Raw genomic sequence first — 22424 nt, forward strand, 5'->3', positions numbered from 1 at the left:
ATGGCGCTGGGGTTGATGTGTGGACGCCGGGAGCTTCTGCGCCTGCTACGGCCCCAGCGTCAGGTAAGGATGCCCCGGAGCCGAGCGACAGGATGCCACCCTATCCCTGTGACCCGAGCCAGGAATCACTCGTGCTGTGGGCATGAGCAGACGCTGATCTGCTCACCGGGACCTGCGTCTCGTGACCTCGGGTCACATGAGGACGCGGGAGGGTTCCGTTCCCGACTCCGCGGGTTCAGCAGCCTAGTATAGTGGTCTGTTCCTGGGAACAAGCGTCACTCCTTCTAAGGAAACCTCAGCCTCAACCTCTGGGCCCCGGGGTGCGTCTGCGGTAGCTAAGATGCAGGACTCACAGCTTGCAAGCCTTCAGGCTCGCAGTCTGAGCGCGGGGAGTAGAGTGTGCTCACCTGTGGTAGCTGGCTGCCTGTCTGGGCGCGGGGAGGCGGTGAGCATAATGAGCGACTTCACCCGGTAAAAGGATTCCATCCTCCTTTTACCCACTCAGTTCCACAGCGTCGCAGGGCCCTGCCAATGGCCCCGGCAAGCGCTGACAGCGGGGCTCCGGTTCCCAGCCGGCCGCTGCTGCGGGCACCCGCACTATGTCCTCCTCGCGGCCCCAGGCCCCCGGGGCCTCAGTACCTCTGCCATCTCTTTTGCAGAAGCCCAGGTAAGAGACGTTTCGTCCCTGCAGTGTTAGGAGTGGTGCTTCTTTCTGATTTGTTTTTATTTTGCTTTGACTAGGGGGAGGGGGATGTGGAGCAGAGTTCTTGTCCGCACTCCACCCAACTCGCCAAATAATAGCGTCTCTGCTTGGGATAGATTTTCAAATCAGTGGGGAAATTATTGAGAGCACAGGAGGAAAGATTTACGTCATATACTAGGCGTTGTTTGCCAGAATGGTGGCAAGCCACTGATGGTGGTATGAGATGTGATTCTGTGTGTGTATTAGAAAAATTATAACTTGCATATCAAGTGTGGGCAAAGAATGTCACCTGCTATATCAGTAAACAAAGGATGTTGCGGCCTTCAGCCACTGCAGCCACCCCCAACCGTGCACCCTGAGGGAATTCAGGATGGAGAAACAAAACTGGCCCTAGACAGTTAAGGTACATATCGAAGGAATGATTTCAATAAGCCCAAAGTCTTGCGTCTTTCCATACTTAGAAAAGCACTAAATTCATTAACTTGAGACATCTGGTTTTTATTTAATTAGCAGTAATTTTTTGGTGTTTGACTACCTGGTTTTTTTGGTTTGTTTTGTTTTGTTTGCAAAAACTCCTGTACATCCTGGCTCCTCCCTTACCTCTTTGGAACATCCCTCAGAGCTGAGAGGTTGTATCCTGGGCTTACGTCCTCAGTAATGCCCCAAATAACACACAGTTCTCAACGTTTAGGTCGTGCATTTTTTTCAGTCATAGCCTGGGCTACCAACAAAGGGACCCAGAGCAGAGTTTTCCCCTTCACCTGAAATCTGAGGAACTGGAGCCTTGGTACCAGCAGAGGCCTCTTGTACCCATCTGCCTCCTCAGAGAGTCCAGACAAATTTTGGTGAGTCTCTCCTGGTTCTTGGATCTCCCACTTATTGTTTGATGATCCTGAGTTTTATTTGGCAGTGTCTAACAGGCACCTGGCTGCGCAGTTGAAATATACTGGGAGTTACTCAATGGAGACACTCTGAGTGGTCTGGACTGGGTGATTAGCTGAGAAGCTGGCCTAACATTTTTTCAGAAAGCTAGTCTCCAGTTTACACCCTGCCAGGTTTCTGTGCTTATATTTACAAGTATGTACTTAATTGGGAATTAAAGGAGACCTTGCCCTGAAAATGGCCAGTAGGGGCTCTTTTTATTTTATATGCAGTTAAGCTAGAGAAAGCCAGCTTGATGAAACATCTTTTCGGTATTCTGACCTTATAAAGAAACAAAAGGCCTTCAAGGGAACTCGCATTTTTCTGTCTTTGAAATGTAAACGTTCTACCTGATCTTCTTGCATGCATGCGTATGTGTGTGTTGTGTGTGCGTGTGTGTGAAGTTGGTCTCTGCCATCCGGAAAGTACATATATGGTGTACGTTTGGCAGCCAGTTGAATAGACTGAGATTCTGAGCAGTCTTTTGTCTGACTGCGCCAGCTCTCAGGGACTTCAGTCATCTTAATCTTCGGTGCGTCAGCCTATATAACAAAGACCTTTAATTTCTTAGACTGTTTTTTAGGAGTGAGCTTTCTAGATCTTGTGAAGGCTACATCCTTTGCACTCTCTTGTGGGGATGCTTCTTGCATCTTATCGGTTTGAGTTGTAATTAAAATACCACCTATCAATAGCCATTGGATCCTTTAAATTGGAAAAACTTCTAAATTGGTAAATTTTTAGAGAGCTGTCATTATAAACAGGTGTTTTATTGGTACCTATAAAAAATAAATTAGAAGGTGGATACACATACTAGTTAACCTAATAACTCCCTTTAGTTTAAAAAAAAGGGTTTGGGAAACCTTATTTGTGGTCTCTGCTTCCCCTCAGAGGGTCTTACAGATGCAAAACATTAAAGATAATGTTAATGAGGCTGATTAACAGGGAAGTTAAAAAAATGAAGGAAAAGTCTAGAGTCTTCTTCCCAACAAGCTGGAAATTTTAAAGGAACTCATCCCAAATGGATAAAGAAATCTTTAGATGGCTATTAAGAAATGAGATAAATAAAACGGATGTCAATAGGGTTAAAACAAAAGGTTTTGATACACTACCTGAGGTTGGATGGACCAACGTTATTGGTCCCCAACATTAAAGGGCCCCAAACAAGTCCACTCTGTTTACTTACCCCAGTGTAATGTGGGTATGTGGGTGTGTGTGTATATATACTTTTTCCCCCCTTCTAAAGGCTATAAGAGACTTACACTGCGATACCTGACCAGCAATTGCTTGCGGCCCCAGGCCAATTGATCAAGTTAAAAGATTGACAAAAGAGCCTGAGTCCCTTGGCTCAACCTCTTACTGGGGACCCCAGAGCCTTTTATACAAAAATAGATTAAATGATTGGGATAAAAAGGAAGTTTCTGGACTCCTTTTAAGACCAAGGCTTGTTGATGGGATCCTAATGGAAACTAAAGTTAAAGGTATAGAAGTTGATAGACTTGAGATAAAAATTTATCAAAATTGGTATATTTAAATGGACTTTATGTAAGATGGTTACATCTCTTTTGCCTAATTATATTGTAGGATAGATATTATCTCTCACTGGGGAATGCTTCCCCTGCCTGGTATTATAAGACAGAGCATATAAATCTACCCCTCAGACAATATTAATTAAGCATACTAAAGGAAACCAGCAGGGTTACCAGAGCCCGAACAATACAGAGTAAAAACTGAGAGCTAATATTCCAGGGTTAATGAAAATAGTAATAGAGATTTCCTCTGGGTCTAACTGGTGCACTCAGAAAGAGGGCCTTTGTTGAATGCCTTGTCCAGACTTCTGAAGACATGATAAATTGAACCCTAAGAACTCTTGGTTTTCAGTTTAGTCGGAAATCTCAGTGATATTAAAAAACAAAGAAAATATAGTTGGGCAAATCAGTCTTTTAGTATCATTTAGGCAACTAACCAGTTCTTTGGGGAATTAAAAGCAACTGTCTGTCTTGAAAAGCTCTACAAATCAGGAATGTAAATTCAGCCCACAAAGACCTGAGCCTGAGCCTAATTAGCTCAATCAGGTAAAACGTGAAACCAAAGAAGAAAGGCCTTTTAAAATTCAAACCAGTGGAAAGGTTCCCTCACCCAAAATCTAGTTCATACCCTCCTTAGGGTTTATCAAGGAGAAATACAAATTTTTCTTTTTTTTGGTACGCAGGCCTCTCAATGTTGTGGCCTCTCCCGTTGCGGAGCACAGGCTCCGGACGCGCAGGCTCAGCGGCCATGGTTCACGGGCCCAGCTGCTCCGCGGCATGTGGGATCTTCCCGGACTGGGGCACGAACCCGTGTCCCCTGCATCGGCAGGCGGACTCTCAACCACTGCGCCACCAGTGAAGCCCCCCCCTTTTTTTAAAAACATCTTTATTAGAGTATAATTGCTTTACAGTGGTGTGTTAGTTTCTGCTTTATAACAAAGTGAATCAGTTATACATACACATATGTCCCCAGATCTCTTCCCTCTTGCGTCTCCCTCCCTCCCACCCTCCCTATCCCACCCCTCTAGGTGGTCACAAAGCACCGAGCTGATCTCCCTGTTCTATGCGGCTGCTTTTACGTTTGGTAGTGTGTATATGTCCATGCCACTCTCTCACTTAGTCCCAGCTTACCCTTCCCCTTCCCCAAGTCCATTCTCTAGTAGGTCTGTGTCTTTATTCCCATCTTGCCCCTAGGTTCTTCATGACATTTTTTTTTCCCCTTAGATTCCATATATATGTGTTAACATACGGTATTTGTTTTTTCTCTTTCTGACTGACTTCACTCTGTATGACAGACTCTGGGTCCATCCACCTCACTACAAATAACTGAATTTCATTTCTTTTTATGACTGAGTTATATTTCATTGTATATATGTGCCACATCTTCTTTATCCATTCATCTGTTGATGGACACTTAGGTTGCTTCCATGTCCTGGCTATTGTAAATAGAGCTGCAATGAACATTTTGGTACATAACTCTTTTTGAATTATGGTTTTCTCAGGGTACATGCCCAGAAGTGGGATTGTTAGGTCGTATGGTAGTTCTATTTTTAGTTTTTTATGGAACCTCCATACTGTTCTCCATAGTGGCTGTATCAATTTACATTCCTACCAACGGTGCAAGAGGGTTCCCTTTTCTCCACACCCTCTCCAGCATTTATTGTTTGTAGATTTTTTGATGATAGCCATTCTGACCGGTGTGAGATGATATCTCATTGTAGTTTGGATTTGCATTTCTCTAATGATTAATGATGTTGAGCATTCTTTTATGTGTTTGTTGGCAATCTGTATATCTTCTTTGGAGAAATGTCTGTTTAGGTCTTCTGCCCATTTTTGGATTGGGTTGTTTGGTTTTTTTTGATATTGAGCTGCATGAGCTGCTTGTAAATTTTGGAGATTAATCCTTTGTCAGTTGCTTCATTTGCAAATACTTTCTCCCATTCTGAGGGCTGTCTTTTGGTCTTGTTTATGGTTTCCTTTGCTGTGCAAAAGCTTTTAAGTTTCATTAGGTCCCATTTGTTTATTTTTGTTTTTATTTCCATTTCTCTAGGAAGTGGGTCAAAAAGGATCTTGCTGTGATTTATGTCATAGAGAAATACAAATCTTAAGTCTTTTCCACAAATAGCAAAGCCTTAGTCGTCTGAACAAATGAATTTAATTTATTCCAACTGTTATTTATAAACTAGTAAGTTTATATTGTAATACCTGATTCATAGCTAAGTTTTTTAAGTGAAACTGTGAGATCTCTAGTTTTGTCTGTTTACGTGTGTGTAGACATTATACATATGAGATGTCACTACCTCTGGATATACTCTCTGAATTTATAAAAGACCTCTATTTAATTGACTTAAAAGTAAGCGCTTACAAATTAAATATTTCTAAATATAAAGGAAACTGGCCGGAATGAATTTCAGGTTCATGTGATCTAGGAAATATTCAATATTAAATTAATATCTGGTGTTAAAGCTAGTTTAAGCTTGCTGGTTTAATCAATATAGACATGTCTTTTATTGTACCTAGGTTTACTGAAGGTCAATAAGTTCATGTTATTTCTGTTGCAGAGTTGTCAGCAAGAAAAAAAATTAACTTGGTGATATTTTCATAAGTTATAAAACCCACAAGCCACAGGGTGCAGCAAAAAAAAAAAAAAAAAGGTAAATGAGGTACGAATTGTCAACTGAAAAGCAATACACAACCTAAGAGTTGAGAATTGTGTTTTATTTGGGGCATTACTGAGGGCTTAACTAGGATACAGCCTCTCAGCTCTGAGGGACTGTTCCAGAGAGGTAAGGGAGGAGCCAGGGTATATAGGAGTTTTGCAAAAAAAGCCAAAACAAGTAGTCGGAACATCGAAAGATTACTCTTAATTAAAGAAAAACCAGATGTCTCAGGTTAATGAGTTTAGTACTTTTCTGTGTAACAAAAGATGCAAGAGTCTGGGCTTTTTTTTTGGCGGGGTGAGTGCTTATTGAAATCATTCCTTTGATATGCACCTTAACTGTCTAGGGCCAGTATTCTGTTTTTCTCCATCCTGAATCCCCTCAGGGTGCACCCTTGCAGGTGGCTGCAGTGGCTGATGGCCCCAGCATCCTTTGTTTACTGATATGACAGGCAACATTCTTTGTCCTCAGTGCCTCCTCTTGGTCATAAATTAGATCAATGTTTTTGGGAGGCATTCCATGACCAATTTTGTCCCACATTGCTAGCAAGACACATTCCTGGATTAGGGGAAGATTCTGTTTGTAGGCCAATGTGTTGATTTTTGGATTAGGCCCTGTTCATAATCTAAAATTCTCTGGATCACCTGTCTTACTCATCTGTTAGGATCCAGGAAATGTTTTCCAGGAAATGTTGCTTCTTCCCATATCTAGGGTTGCACTATTACAGTTATTCTATGTAGAGTTACATATATGGTCAACTGTCTCAAGACTTTTAGCCATGGTTACACATTGTATAATACAAGAGACAATCTTATAAAATAGACAGGAGGACTTCCCTGGTGGTCCAGTGGTTAAGACTCCGTGCTTCCAGTGCAGGGGACACGGGTTTGATCCTTGGTCGGGGAACTAAGATCCTGCATGCCACACGACGCGGCCAAAAATAAAAATAAAATAGACAGGATACGTACTATAGCTAGTAACGTTAATCACATCATAGTACAGCAGAGAGAAACACAAGGCATAAACAATTTGGAAACAAAGAGAACAAATTAAAATAATGATTAGTATAAATAGTTGTAATCTGGTCACAATAAACAATCAAGTCAGGACTTCCCTGGTGGCCCAGTGGTTAAGAATCCACCTGTCAATGCAGGGGACATGGGTTTGAGCCCTGGTCCGGGAAGATCCCATATGCCGCGGAGCAACTAAGCCCGTGCGCCACAACTACTGGGCCTGTGCAATAGAACCCGTGAGCCACAACTGCTGAGCCCACGTGCCACAACTACTGAAGCCCGCGCACCTAGAGCCTCCTCAATGAGAAGCCCATGCACCACAACAAAGAGTAGCCCCGGCTCGCCGCAACTAGAGAAAGCCCATGCACAGCAACGAAGACCCAATGCAGCCAAAAATAAATAAATTTATTTAAAAAAAAAAAAATCAAGTCCACAGGAGAGCCAGCTGGAGAAGCCAAATTCTGGATGGATCAGGTAGAAAGATAAATGTTTCATCTTTGTTTACAAATATATACTTTATCAACTTGCTTTAGATCATAGCCTAAGAAGAAAGGCTAATCCTGGAAAAAAAGATTAAAAACCAGTATATTTCAGAAAATTATAAATGATATTTATCAGTTCATTCAGTCCCATGTAATTAATTGCTGTTGATCTGGATGAAGTCATCAAGTTTTTCATTAGAGTTTTGTAATTTCTTACCCAAGTCAGTGGTATGATCTAAAAGTTATCAGAAACTTAAGTTTGTCAAAAAGTTCTTTTTATTTATTTATTTGTTTTGGCCAAGTCGTGTATCATATGGGATCTTGGTTCCCTGACCAGAGATCGAACCTGCGCCCCCTGCAGTGGAAGCACGGAGTCTTAACCATTGGACCACCGGGAAAGTCCCAGAAAGTTCTTTTTATGAATCTTCTTGAAGATCTTCATTTTATAAAAGCTCCAGAGTAAAACAGTGGTTGTCTATAAACCACAAAAGACTTAAAATGGCATGGTTAAAGATCTGGTTACAATAGATAGCTAGTGGGAAGCAGCCGCACAGCACAGGGAGATCTGCTCGGTGCTTTGTGACCACCTAGAGGGGTGGGATAGGGAGGGTGGGGGGGAGGGAGACACAAGAAGGAAGAGATACGGGAACATATGTGTATGTATAACTGATTCACTTTGTTATAAAGCAGAAACTAACACACCATTGTAAAGCAATTATACTCCAATAAAGATGTTAAAAAGAAAAAAATCTGATTACAATGTAATTGACAAGAAACTTGGATATTTCTGTGATATATAGCATTTTAAGATAGTAAGTAGAATTATGACTGATAACATTATGCCAGGAATTTTAGGAATTCCATATAAATTTTGGAATAGCTATATTAATGACATTTACCCATACAATATAACCTAAGGTTTGTCTCCAATCAGTTGACAGTATTTCTCAAGTAATTTAAACTTACCAAATAAGCGGACGTTTAAATTTGTCTCTGAGATGCCTCAGGGTTTCTTTGAAGCATCCCAGAGTTAGCTGGAGGTTAAAATAACTTTAGTTAGAATTTGTTACTTGTAAGCTTGTCAAAAATATCAAAAAGGTTTCAAAACACATGGTCGCATAGGATCATAGGTCACTGTGAAACAATACTTACTCACTTAACCAAAGTGACAAAAGATTTCATAAACAAGTACAGATCATTTAAAGGGTATGAACTAGATTTTGAGTGAGGGAGCCTTTCTAGCAGTTTGAGGTTTTTTTACGCGGGCCTCTCACTGTTGTGGCCTCTCCCGTTGCAGAGCACAGGCTCTGGACGCGCAGGCTCAGCGGGCATGGCTCACGGGCCCAGCCACTCTGCAGCATGTGGGATCTTCCCAGATCAGGGCACGAACCCGTGTCCCCTAGCATCAGCAGGCGGACTCAACCACTGCGCCACCAGGGAAGCCCTAGCAGTTTGAGTTTTAAAAGGCCTTTTTCTCTTTTTTCCTTGGTTTCAGATTTTACCTGATTGAGCTAATTAGGCTCAGCCTCAAGTCATTGTGAGCTGTATTTATATTTTTGATTTGTAGAGATTTGCAAGACAAAGACAGTTGCTTTTAATTCTCCGAAGAACTGGTTTGCCGCTTAAATGATATTAAAAGCTTGATTTGCCCAACTGTATTTTCTTTTATTTGCTTTTTTATATCACTGAGAAGATTTCCAACTAAACTGAAATTCATGAGTTCTGTGTTCTAGAATTTTAGGGTTTAACTTAACCATGCCTTTAAAAGCTTGCATAAGACATTCAACAAAAGTCCTCTTTCTGGGACTGAGAAAATATTTGAAGAGATTATAGTTGAAAACTTCCCTAATATGGGAAAGGAAATAGTTAATCAAGTCCAGGAGGCACAGAGAGTCCCATACAGAATAAATCCAAGGAGAAATACGCCAAGACACATATTAATCAAACTGTCAAAAATTAAACACAAAGAAATCATATTAAAAGCAGCAAGGGAAAAACAACAAATAACACACAAGGGAATCCCCATCAGGTTAACAGCTGATCTCTCAGCAGAAACTCTACAAGCCAGAAGGGAGTGGCAGGACATAATTAAAGTGATGAAGGAGAGAAACCTGCAACCAAGATTACTCTACCCAGCAAGGATCTCATTCAGATTTGATGGAGAAATTAAAACGTTTACAGACAAGCAAAAGCTAAGAGAGTTCAGCACCACCAAACCAGCTTTACAACAAATGCTAAAGGAACTTCTCTAGGCAAGAAACACAACAGAAGGAATATACCTACAATAACGAACCCAAAGCAATTAAGGAAATGGGAATAGAAACATACATATCAATAATTACCTTAAATGTAAATGGACTAAATGCTCCCACCAAAAGACACAGAGTGGCTGAATGGATACAAAAACAAGACCCATATATATGCTGTCTACAAGAGACCCACTTCAGACCTAGAGACACATACAGATTGAAAGTAAGGGGATGGAAAAAGATATTCCATGCAAATGGAAATCAAAAGAAAGCTGGAGTAGCAATTCTTATATCAGACAAAATAGACTTTAAAATAAAGATTATTAGAAGAGACAAAGAAGGACACTACATAAGGATAAAGGGATCGATCCAAGAAGAAGATACAACAATTGTAAATATTTATGCACCCAACATAGGAGCACCTCAATACATAAGGCAAATACTAACAGCCATAAAAGGGGAAATCGACAGTAACACAATCATAGTAGGGGACTTTAACACCCCACTTTCACCAATGGACAGATCATCCAAAATGAAAATAAATAAGGAAACACAAGCTTTAAATGATACATTAAACAAGATGGACTTAGTTGATATTTATAGGACATTCCATCCAAAAACAACAGAATACACATTTTTCTCAAGGGCTCATGGAACATTCTCCAGGATAGATCATATCTTGGGTCACAAATCAAGCCTTGGTAAATTTAAGAAAATTGAAATTGTATCAAGTATCTTTTCCGACCACAATGCTATGAGACTAGACATCAATTACAGGAAAAGATCTGTAAAAAATACAAACACATGGAGGCTAAACAATACACTACTCAATAACGAAGTGATCACTGAAGAAATCAAAGAGGAAATTAAAAAATACCTAGAAACAAATGACAATGGAGACACGACGACCCAAAACCTATGGGACGCAGCAAAAGCAGTTCTAAGAGGGAAGTTTATAGCAATACAATCCCACCTTAAGAAACAGGAAACATTTCGAGTAAACAACCTGAACCTGCACCTAAAGCAATTAGAGAAAGAAGAACAAAAAAACCCCAAAGTTAGCAGAAGGAAAGAAATCATAAAGATCAGATCAGAAATAAATGAAAAAGAAATGAAGGAAACGATAGCAAAGATCAATAAAACTAAAAGCTGGTTCTTTGAGAAGATAAACAAAATTGACAAACCATTAGCCAGACTCATCAAGAAAAGAAGGGAGAAGACTCAAATCAATAGAATTAGAAATGAAAAAGGAGAAGTAACAACTGACACTGCAGAAATACAAAAGATCATGAGAGATTACTATAAGCAACTCTATGCCAATAAAATGGACAACCTGGAAGAAATGGACAAATTCTTAGAAATGCACAACCTACCAAGACTGACTCAGGAAGAAATAGAAAATATGAATAGACCAATCACAAGCACTGAAATTGAAACTGTGATTAAAAATCTTCCATCAAACAAAAGCCCAGGACCAGATGGCTTCACAGGCGAATTCTATCAAACATTTAGAGAAGAGCTAACACCCATCCTTCTCAAACTCTTCCAAACAATATCAGAGGAAGGAACACTCCCAAACTCATTCTACGAGGCCACCATCACCTTGATACCAAAACCAGGCAAGGATGTCACAAAGAAAGAAAACTACAGGCCAATATCACTGATGAACATAGATGCAAAAATCCTCAATAAAATACTAGCAAACAGAATCCAACAGCACATTAAAAGGATCATACACCATGATCAAGTGGGGTTTATTCCAGGAATGCAAGGATTCTTCAATATACGCAAATCAATCAATGTGATACACCATATTAACAAGTTGAAGGAGAAAAACCATATGATCATCTCAATAGATGCAGAGAAAGCTTTCGACAAAATTCAACACCCATTTATGATAAAAACCCTGCAGAAAGTAGGCATAGAGGGAACTTTCCTCAACATAATAAAGGCCATATATGACAAACCCACAACCAACATTGTCCTCAATGGTGAAAAACTGAAACCATTTCCACTAAGATCAGGAACAAGACAAGGCTGCCCACTCTCACCACTCTTATTCAACATAGTTTTGGAAGTTTTAGCCACAGCAATCAGAGAAGAAAAGGAAATAAAAGGAATCCAAATTGGAAAAGAAGAAGTAAAGCTGTCACTGTTTGCAGATGACATGATACTATACATAGAGAATCCTAAAGATGCTACCGAAAACTACTAGAACTAATCAATGAATTTGGTAAAGTAGCAGGATACAAAATTAATGCACAGAAATCTCTGGCATTCCTGTACACTAATGATGAAAAATCTGAAAATGAAATCAAGGAAACACTCCCATTTACCATTGCAACAAAAAGAATAAAATATCTAGGAATAAACCTACCTAAGGAGACAAAAGACCTGTATGCAGAAAATTATAAGACACTGATGAAAGAAATTAAAGATGATACAAATAGATGGAGAGATATACCATGCTCCTGGATTGGAAGAATCAATATTGTGAAAATGACTCTACTACCCAAAGCAATCTACAGATTCAATGCAATCCCTATCAAACTACCACTGGCATTTTTCACAGAACTAGAACAAAAAATTTCAAAATTTGTTTGGAAAAACAAAAGACCCCGAATAGCCAAAGCAATCTTGAGAACGAAAAACGGAGCTGGAGGAATCAGGCTCCCTGACTTCAGACTATACTACAAAGCTACAGTAATTAAGACAGTGTGGTACTGGCATAAAAACAGAAAGATCAGTGGATCAGGATAGAAAGTCCAGAGATAAACCCACGCACATATGGCCAACTTATCTTTGATAAAGGAGGCAGGAATGTACAGTGGAGAAAGGACAGCCTCTTCAATAAGTGGTGCTAGGAAAACTGGACAGGGACATGTAAAAGTATGAGATTAGATCATTCCCTAACACCATACACAAAAATAAGCTCAAAATGGATTAAAGACCTAAATGTAAGGCCAGAAACTATCAAACTCTTAGAGGAAAACATAGGTAGAACACTCTATGACATAAATCACAGCAAGATCCTTTTGGACCCACCTCCTAGAGAAATGGAACTAAAAACAAAGATAAACAAATGGGACCTAATGAAACTTCAAAGCTTTTGCACAGCAAAGGAAACCATAAACAAGACTAAAAGACAACCCTCAGAATGGGAGAAAATATTTGCAAATGAAGCAACTGACAAAGGATTAATCTCCAAAATTTATAAACAGCTCATGCAGCTCAATAGCAAAAAAACAAACAACCTGGGCTTCCCTGGTGGCGCAGTGGTTGAGAGTCCGCCTGCCCATGCAGGGGACACGGGTTCGTGCCCTGGTCCGGGAAGATCCCACATGCCACGGAGCTGCTAGGCCCGTGAGTCATGGCCGCTGAGCCTGCGCATCCGGAGCCTGTGCTCTGCAATGGGAGAGGCCACAACAGTGAGAGGTCCACGTACGGCAAAAAACAAACAAACAAACAAAAAAACAAACAACCCAATCCAAAAATGGGCAGAAGACTTAAATAGGCATTTCTCCAAAGAAGATATACAGACTGCCAACAAACACATGAAAGAATGCTCAACATCATTAATCATTAGAGAAATGCAAATCAAAACTACAATGAGATATCATCTCACACCAGTCAGATTGGCCATCATCAAGAAATCTAGAAACAATAAATGCTGGAGAGGGTGTGGAGAAAAGGGAACACTCTTGCACTGCTGGTGGGAATGTGAATTGGTACAACCACTATGGAGAACAGTATGGAGGTTCCTTAAAAAACTAAAAATAGAACTACCATATGACCCAGCAATCCCACTACTAGGCATATACCCTGAGAAAACCATAATTCAAAAATAGACATGTACCAAAATGTTCATTGCAGCTCTATTCACAATAGCCCGGAGCTGGAAACAACCTAAGTGTCCATCATCGGATGAATGGATAAAGAAGATGTGGCACATATATACAATGGAATATTACTCAGCCATAAAAAGAAACGAAACTGAGCTATTTGTAATGAGGTGGATAGACCTAGAGTCTGTCATACAGAGTGAAGTAAGTCGGAAAGAGAAAGACAAATACCGTATGCTAACACATATATATGGAATTAAAAAAAAAAAATGTCATGAAGAACCTAGGGGTAAAACGGGAATAAAGACACAGACCTACTTGAGAATGGACTTGAGGATATGGGGAGGGGGAAGGGTAAGCTGTGACAAAGCGAAAGAGAGGCATGGACATATATACACTACCAAACGTAAGGTAGATAGATAGTGGGAAGCAGCCGCAGAGCACAGGGAGATCAGCTCGGTGCTTTGTGACCGCCTGGAGGGGTGGGATGGGGAGGGTGGGAGGGAGGGAGATGCATGAGGGAAGGGATGTGGGAACAGATGTATATGTATGACTGACTCACTTTGTTATAAAGCAGAAACTAAAAAAAAAAAAAAAAAAAGTCCTCTTTCTGAGTTCACAAGTTAAATCCAGAGCAAAATCTCTATTATTATTTTTATTAGCCCTTGAATATTGCTCCCAGTTTTTATTTTATATTGTGCAGGCCCAGGTAACCCTGTTGGTTTCCTTTAGTGTGTTTAATTATATTTCCTGAGGGGCAGATTTATATGCCCTGTGTTATATCGGGCAAGGAAGCATTCCCCAGTAAAACGTGTCTTTCCCATAATATAATTAGGCAAAAGACATGTAACCATCTTATATAAAGCTCATTAATACCAATGTTCATAAACTTTTGTCTCCATTCTTTCAACTTTTATACCTTTAACTTTAGTTTCTATTAGGACCCCATCAACAAACCTTGGTCTTATAATGAGTGCAGAAACCTTTCTTTTTATGCTGACCATATAAAATAGTATTTTTGTATAAAAGGCACTGGGGGACTTCCCTCGTGGTCCAGTGGTTGAGAATCCACCTTCCAGTGCAGGGGACGCGGGTTCGATCCTTGGTCAGGGAACTAAGATCCTACCTGCCATGGGGCAACTAAGCCCGTGTGCCACAACTTGAGAGCCCGCAAGCCACAGCTACTGAGCCAATGCGCCACAGCTAGAGAGAAGCCCGCACACCGTAGCGCAGATCCTGCATGTTGCAACCAAGACCTGATGCAGCCAAATAAATAAATAAATATTTAAAAAAATAAAAGGCACTGGGGTTCCCAGTGAGGGGCTGAGCCAAGGGACTCAGACCCTTTGTAAATCTTTTTTTTTTTTTTAATATTTATTTATGTTGCCACACGCAAGATCTTTGTTGCAGCATGTGGGATCTAGTTCCCTGACCAGGGATGGAACCCGGGCTCCCTGCACTGGCAGCGCGGAGTCTTAGCCACTGGACCACCAGGGAAATCCCTGTCAATCTTTTAATTTGACTAATTGGCCTATATGTTGCCCCAAGTAATTGTTGGTCAGATATCTCAATGAAATTTTCTTCCTGTCTTTTAAACATACATTTTTTTTTAATTGGGATAAATAGAGCAGACTTGTTTGGGGCCCTTTAATGTTGAAGATCAATGGGAATCCCTAAAGGGGGCTAAAGCCCATCCAACTTTAGCTAGTATTGTACCAAAACCTTTTGTTTTAGTCCCATTAACGTCCATTTTATTTACTCCATTTCTTAAAAACCATCTAGAGACTTCTTGTCTTTTGGGACAAGTCCCTTTAAAATTTCCACCTTGTTGGGAAAAAGTCTCTAGACCTTCCCTTCAGTTTTTTCTTATTTCCTTATTAATGAACCTAATTAACATTATTGATTTTTATTTTTTTAGCATCTATAACACCCATTGAGGGGAAGCAGAGACCAGGAATAAGGCTTCCCAAGCCAGTTTTTTGTTTGGTTTAAACTAAAGGAGTTCTTAGGTTAACCATTATATATATTTTTCCACCTTCTAATTTGGTTTTTCCATGGGTCCCGATAAAACAGCTGTTTATAATGAGACTCTTCTGAAGATTTACCGATTTAGAGTTTTTCCAACTTAAAAGACCTGTCATCTGTCCATTAATGAGATATATCTTAATTGTGATTCAGACCAGTAGGACAAAAGAAGCATCCCCACAAGAGAGTGCGAAGGATGCCACCTAACCAAGATACAGAAGGTTTACTCCCAAAAATAGCCCAAGAAAGTAAAGGCCTTTGTTGTACAGGCTGACGCAGCAAAAGTTAAAATGGCAAAAAGCCCCTGAGAGTTCGCACAGTCCGGAAAAAGACTGCTCAGAATCTCAGTCTGTTCAGTTGGCTGCAGAATATATGTACCTCTGGATGGCAGAGACCAAGTTCTCACAAAACACAACACACATACTCACACGCACTCACACACTTAAGAAGATCAAGGAGAACATTTACATCTCAGACACTGGGAGAGACTTGCAAGTTCCCCCAGAAGGGCTTTTATTTCTTTAAGGTCAGAATTCTGAAAAGATGGTTTATCAAGCTGCTTTCTCTAACTTAACTGCGTATGCAGTAAAAGAGCCCCAGGGCTTCCCTGGTGGTCCTTCCTCGCTTCTACTACAGGGCGTGTGGGTTTGATCCCTGGTCCGGGAAGTTCCGCATGCCATGAGATGCAGCAAAAAAAAAAAAAAAGCCCCATATGGGCTATTTTGAGGGCAAGATTTCCTTTAATTCCCAATTAAGTGAGTACTTGTAAGTATAAGTTTTGTACATACATAGACTTGGCGAGACTGTTTAATTGGAGGCAAAGATGTTAGGCCAGCCTGTCACCTAATCACCCAGTCCAGACTCCTTATTGTCTCAACTGAGCAACTCCCAGTCTTTCCACCTGGTTTCCCCAGTAGCTTTCAACTGGGCAGTTAGACGCTGCCAGATAAAACTCAGGATCATCAACCAATAATCAGGAGATCCAAGAATCACCCAAATTCGACTGGACTCTCCAAGGAGACAGACAGGCCCAAGAGGCCTCTGCTGGTACCAGGCCCTGGATCCTCTTAGAGTTCGGGCAAAGGAGAGAGTTCTGCTCTGGTTCCCTTCGTGGTCACCAAAATTGTTGACTGAAAAAAAATGCACAACCTAAAAGTTGAGAATTATGTTTTATTCAGTGGTCTTGCTGAGGACTTAAGCCAGAAGACAATCCTCTGAGATAGACTACTGCCGAAGAGGTAAGGGAGGAGCCAGGATATGTAGGAATTTTGCAAAAAAAAAACAGGTAGTCAGAACATCAAAAGATTAGTGTTAAAAGCCAGACATCTCAAGTGAATGAGTTTAGTACTTTTCTATGTGCGGAATGATTTAAGAGTCTAGGCTTGTTGAAATCATTCCTTTGATATGCACCTTAACTGTATAGCACCAGTATTGTTTTTCTCCATCCTGAATCCCCTCAGGGTATACAGTTGAGGGTGGCTGATGGCTTGATGGCTGCAGCATCCTTTATTTACTGATATGGCAGGCAACATTCTTCATCCAGGCGATCCAGAGAATTTTAGATTATCAACAGGGCCTGATGCAAAAATTAGCAAATTGAGTAGCCTATCAGCAGAATCTTTGCCTGATCTACGAATCAGCCTTCCTAGTGCCATGGGACAGAATTGGTCATGAAATGCCTCCCAGTTGTTGGTCCAGTTTATGACCTAGAAGGAGGTGCTGAGGACAAAGAATGTCACCTGCCTTATCACTAAACAAAGGATGTTGGGACCATCAGCCACTGCAGTCACCCCCAACAGTGTACCCTGAGAGAAGTTAGGATGGAGAAACAGAATACTGGCCCTAGATAGTTATGGTACAAATCAAAGGAATGATTTCAATAAACCCAAATTCTGGTGTCTTTCCATACATAGAAAAGCACTAAATTCATTAACCTGAGACATCTGGTTTTTATTTAATAAGCAGTAATTTTTTGGTGTTTGACTACCTGGCTTTTGGGGTTGTTTGTTTGTTTGTTTTGTTTGTTTGCAAAAACTCCTATACATCCTGGCTTCTCCCTTACCTCTTCGGAACAGTCCCTCAGAGCTGAGAGGCTTTGTCCTGCACTTAAGTCCTCAGTAATGCCCCAAATAACACACAGTTCTCAACTTTTAGGTTGTGCTTTTTTTTTTTTCAGTTGACACAATTTATAATTGTATATCTTTGATTATAACTTGTATATCCCTGATTTCATTGACATTAATATTTCTCAGGATGAGACCAAGTAGATATTTTTGATCTTAAAAACTGAGTTGTTTAAAGAAAAATTATAATAGTTTCAGTGTATGCTGAATCATGCCAGTGATACTCAAATGACTGAAGTTTGGAAAATGCACAAGAAATAACTTCCCAACATGAAGGAGAATCATGAAGTCTTATTTTGAGTAACTTATCTTTCTGCCTAGAGGGGAAAATAAAATATCCTTTCTTAAAAAATATGAGTGGGAATATTTATGTAGAATAAGAAATCTTTACAAAGTAATGTTTTTTTAAAAGCTGACAGATACCACAAGCATTACAAAATCCAGGAAAATAATGTATTTTTTAATTGATTTCCTGGCATAAAATGTTCTTTTTAAGCTTTGAATTCTATGACAGTGTAGGCTACCCTGGGAGAACGAGAAACAGGAAGTCAAGAGGGTACCCCAGTATTAGTTATAATAAGAGGGACCTCGATTTCTATGTGTGTGTCCCTCCCTCCCCAAATATAACGCCTGGCTTTTTTTTTTTTTTTTTCCCCTCCTTTTTCCCCACAGGTTCAGGCCCCTCCGGTCATTCCTGCAACTCCCCCACCTACAGCAGTACCTGAGGTGGCTTCTGGAGACACTGCAGATATCATCCTGGCTGCTGCAGAACAGAGCTTCACTGAGCTTGGGCTGGGGTCATACACCCCAGTGGGACTGATCCAGAACTTACTGGAATTTATGCATGTTAACCTAGGCCTACCTTGGTGGGGGGCCATTGCTGCATGTAAGGGGGATATATCTTGTACAACAGTAGAGGAAGTGGGGGCTTAGGGTTAGAACTTTATTTATTTATTTATTTTTGGCTGTGTTGGGTCTTCATTGCTGCACGCGGGCTTTCTCTAGTTGCGGCGAGCGGGGGCTACTCTTCGTTGAGGTGCACGGTCTTCTCATTGCGGTGGCTTCTCTTGTTGCGGAGCACGGGCTCCAGGCACACGGGCTTCAGTAGTTGCGGCATGCAGGCTCAGTAGTTGTGGCTCATGGGCTCTGGAGTGCAGGCTCAGTAGTTGTGGTGCACGGGCTTAGTTGCTCCGCAGCATGTGGGATCTTCCCAGACCAGGGCTTGAACCCGTGTCCCCTGCATTGGCATGCGGATTCTTAACCACTGTGCACCAGGGAAGCCCTGTGCCTTGGCTTTTGCGACAATCTTTGTAGATTTTCTTCCTGTCTTTCTGACCACCCTCCCATCTCCATTGCTCAGTACTCTACCTGCCCCTTTAGTGCTGGGATTCCAGGTTCCATCCTTAGCTCCCTTCTCTGTCCACTTCACACCATTCATCATAATGTTGATAAAGCCTAAACCTGTATCTCCACCTGGTCACTTCTCAGCCCAGGCCCACTTGCTTACCCACAGATACCATCAACTAAATAAATATTTGTTGAAATGATCAAGAAATGTGAAGTGTAAGAAAAGAAATAGGAGGGCCTCCCTGGTGGCACAGGGGTTGAGAGTCCGCCTGCCGATGCAGGGGATACGGGTTCGTGCCCCGGTCCGGGAGGATCCCATATGCCGCGGAGCGGCTGGGCCCGTGAGGCATGGCCGCTGAGCCTGTGCATCCGGAGCCTGTGCTCCGCAACAGGAGAGGCCACAACAGTGAGAGGCCCGCATACCGCAAAAAAAATAATAAAAAATAAAAAATAAAAAGAAAAGAAATAGGAGGGAGCTAAAGCAGTAGGCCACCAGATTACCTCCTACTGCAGGCATTTCTAGGACAGTGGCTTTCAAACTTCATTCCTGCGAGCCCCAGAGTTCTGTAAAAGTGCTTCTGAGCAAAGCAAAGGCCAGAGCTTGAACAATCCTGTAGTCAGACTACCTCCTCACCCAGGGCAGCTTGATTTTATTTGTTACGTATATTGGGGTTACACTTAGAGTTGGGGAAAAAAGGAGTCCATTGATCATAGAAAAGTTTGGAAACCATTGATCTACAAACGTGGCTTCTGGGCTTCCCTGGTGGTGCAGTGGTTGAGAGTCCGCCTGCCGATGCAGAGGACACGGGTTCGTGCCCCGGTCTGGGAAGATCCCACATGCTGCGGAGCGGCTGCGCCCGTGAGCCATGGCCGCTGAGCCTGCGCGTCCAGAGCCTGTGCTCCGCAACGGGAGAGGCCACAACAGTGAGAGGCCTGCGTATCGCAAAAAAAAAAAAAAGTGGCTTCTGTCACCTTTTTGTTCAGGGAAATAAGATACCTGGTCATTTGCCTAGAGAAGTTAATGCCAGACTTTTGACGTCAAAGTAGAAGACTGAGCCTCGAAGGAACTAAGTCATACCCGTACCCTTTGTTTTAGGGCCCTTTGGGCACGAGTCACAGGGTGGAAAAGTCTGGGCTAAGAGACCCTTTCAGTGAGGACCTAAAAACTTTCAGCCTTCTAGCTGCAGAATGGCTTGAATTTCACTCCAGTCTTAGTTCGTGTTTTCCAGGTACAGTCCTTGCCCGCTGCCTGGTGTTTCCTCTCATCGTGAAGGGCCAGCGAGAGGCAGCTAACATCCACAACCACTTGCCAGAGATTCAGAAGTTTTCTGCTCGAATCAGAGAGGCCAAGTTGACAGGAAACCATACTGAATGTGAGTCAGTTGCAGAATGAGCATGGGTGAGGTCCACATTTGCGCTTTCCCTGACATTCAGCTCAGGTTGGGGGAACAGCGTAAATCAGGAGTTGCTACAGTTGGGCGAGTTCTAAGATTTAGCTGCTTCTTAGGCCTAATGCTTCCAGTGACTGGCCAGGGTCAGTTAGAAATCTCATGGGCCAGGTGATGAGGATGGTCACCTCCTCCAACCTAGCTGTTAGCCCAACTGTTAGTTTCCACTCCCTTCACAGTTTACAGGGCCTCCTCGGAGATGACGTTCTACCAGAAAAAGCATGATATTAAACTCTTTAGACCTCTCATTCTACCTCTGACTCAGGTGAGCAAAAAACATTTCCCTTCTTTAACTTCATCAGAACCAATCAGATTACTCCTCTGTGTTTCCCATGCCCTAGACCCCCAAAAAAGCATGTGGTGGTGATACTATGCTACATGGGTTTCAGTAATGGAGTAATTAAAATGTCCCTTCTACTAAAGGGTCCTGACACTGTTTATCCTGTGTCATAGGCCCCGATCTTCATCTCCTTCTTCATTGCCTTGAGAGAGATGGCTAACCTTCCCGTGCCCAGCCTGCAGACCGGTGGCCTCTGGTGGTTCCAGGATCTCACACTATCTGACCCCACTTACATATTACCTCTGGTGGTCACTGCTACAATGTGGGGTGTCCTTGAGGTAAGCCCAGGTTCGCCGAGTGCCAGGCCTGCAGAATGGGGAGTGAGGGGAAAGTAGTCGTACAGAATGGTCATTCTTCACTCCCTGGAGAAATAGAGTTGATGGGTAAGAAATCTGAGCCACATTCAACTAAAATTGCCATGCATTTACTATTCTTCCCCTGCCCTTTTTTTTTTTTTTTTTTTTTTTTGCAGCTAGGTGCTGAAACTGGCATGCAAAGTTCTGACCTTCAGTGGATGAGAAATTTTATCAGATTGATGCCCCTGGCAGTCTTGCCCATAACTATCCATTTCCCCTCGGTAAGTAATGTCTTAGGGGCTGGCTCCAAGTCTCCCGGCAAGCTGCCCAGGGACGCAGCTTCTGAGTACCTTCTCTTCCTTCTCATCCAGGCAGTGTTCATGTACTGGCTCTCCTCCAACATGTTTTCCCTGGGCCAGGTGGCCTGCCTCCGTATTCCAGCTGTACGTGCTGTACTTAAAATCCCCCAGCGTGTTGTGCATGACCCAGACAAATTACCTCCCCAGGAAGGCTTCATAAAGAGCTTCAAAAGAGGTAAGGGCCTGTCCGCCGTGAATAGGACCTGGGGAGAGTGGCCTAGAAGTGGATACAGGACCAAACTGCCTTACTCCTTTTTACACAGGCTGGAAGAATGCGGAAGTGGCACATCAGCTACAGGAGCGTGAACAACGCATGCAGAATCACTTGGAGCTAGCAGCCAGGGGTAAATAACCCTTGCAGGCTAAATTCTGTCATTTGTTTCTGCCTTTCCTTTGTTCATCGAGATTGGTTTTCTCCTTCCCCCAGGTCCCTTACGACAGACCTTTACCCACAACCCTCTGCTACAGCATGGAAAGAATGGACCTCCCAACACCCCCAATAGCAGCAGCAACAAACCAAAGTCAAAGCATCCCTGGAGTGACACACTTGGCTGAATTTTCTTCCCTGCTCATACCGGCAGGAACTCTCTCTCTTGAGAGACTCAGCCTTAGAACAAGAACTGATGCTGGGTCCTTGCCCCAGACCTAGAAACTGTGGGACATGTCGATGTTCATTTTAAAAGTGGATTCCACTACAGACTCTTCCACCTAAGTGTAAAAGAACACTGGGGAGCCAAGTGATCTTCCCATCCGCTGAGTTAGTAAACTTCCGTACTACATGCTGCTCCCTGACACTTACTAAACAGGGAAATGGACTGAGTGCTTCAGAGAAAAGAATAGGTTGGGTGGTGATTGTTCTTGTTGGCCCATGCTCTTAGGAGGCGTCTCAGTGTTGTAACCTGGCATTAAGGGCTTAGATGTGTTGTCCCATCTGTACTTGCTTTGTGGTCAGAGGTATGCGTGGTAAGTGGAGACTATCTGGAGGAACCATATTCATTTACCCCAGGATTAACTATAAAATATCCTTCAAGAAGTAGATATGCTTAAGTTTTTAGTGATAATTAAGAGGAAGTCGATAAAGCTTTTATCA

General features: G+C 42.1%; 1 protein-coding gene across 1 annotated transcript; it reads left to right on the forward strand.

Moving 5' to 3' along the window:
• On the forward strand, positions 1–22370 carry OXA1L (OXA1L mitochondrial inner membrane insertase; the record flags this gene model as incomplete). The annotated part of the gene is made up of 10 exons (XM_079698809.1): positions 1–63; positions 506–667; positions 18217–18430; positions 20121–20264; positions 20519–20604; positions 20793–20957; positions 21152–21256; positions 21347–21509; positions 21598–21678; positions 21762–22370. The coding sequence occupies 10 exons, from the start codon at positions 1–3 to the stop codon at positions 21887–21889; spliced, it is 1311 nt and encodes a 436-aa protein (XP_079554935.1). The 3' UTR covers positions 21890–22370.
• Positions 22371–22424: the final 54 nt, after the last annotated feature.

The sequence above is a fragment of the Hyperoodon ampullatus genome (genome assembly GCF_949752795.1).
Source record: "Hyperoodon ampullatus genome assembly, chromosome: 3".
In the NCBI taxonomy this organism is placed as follows: Eukaryota; Metazoa; Chordata; class Mammalia; order Artiodactyla; family Ziphiidae; genus Hyperoodon; species Hyperoodon ampullatus.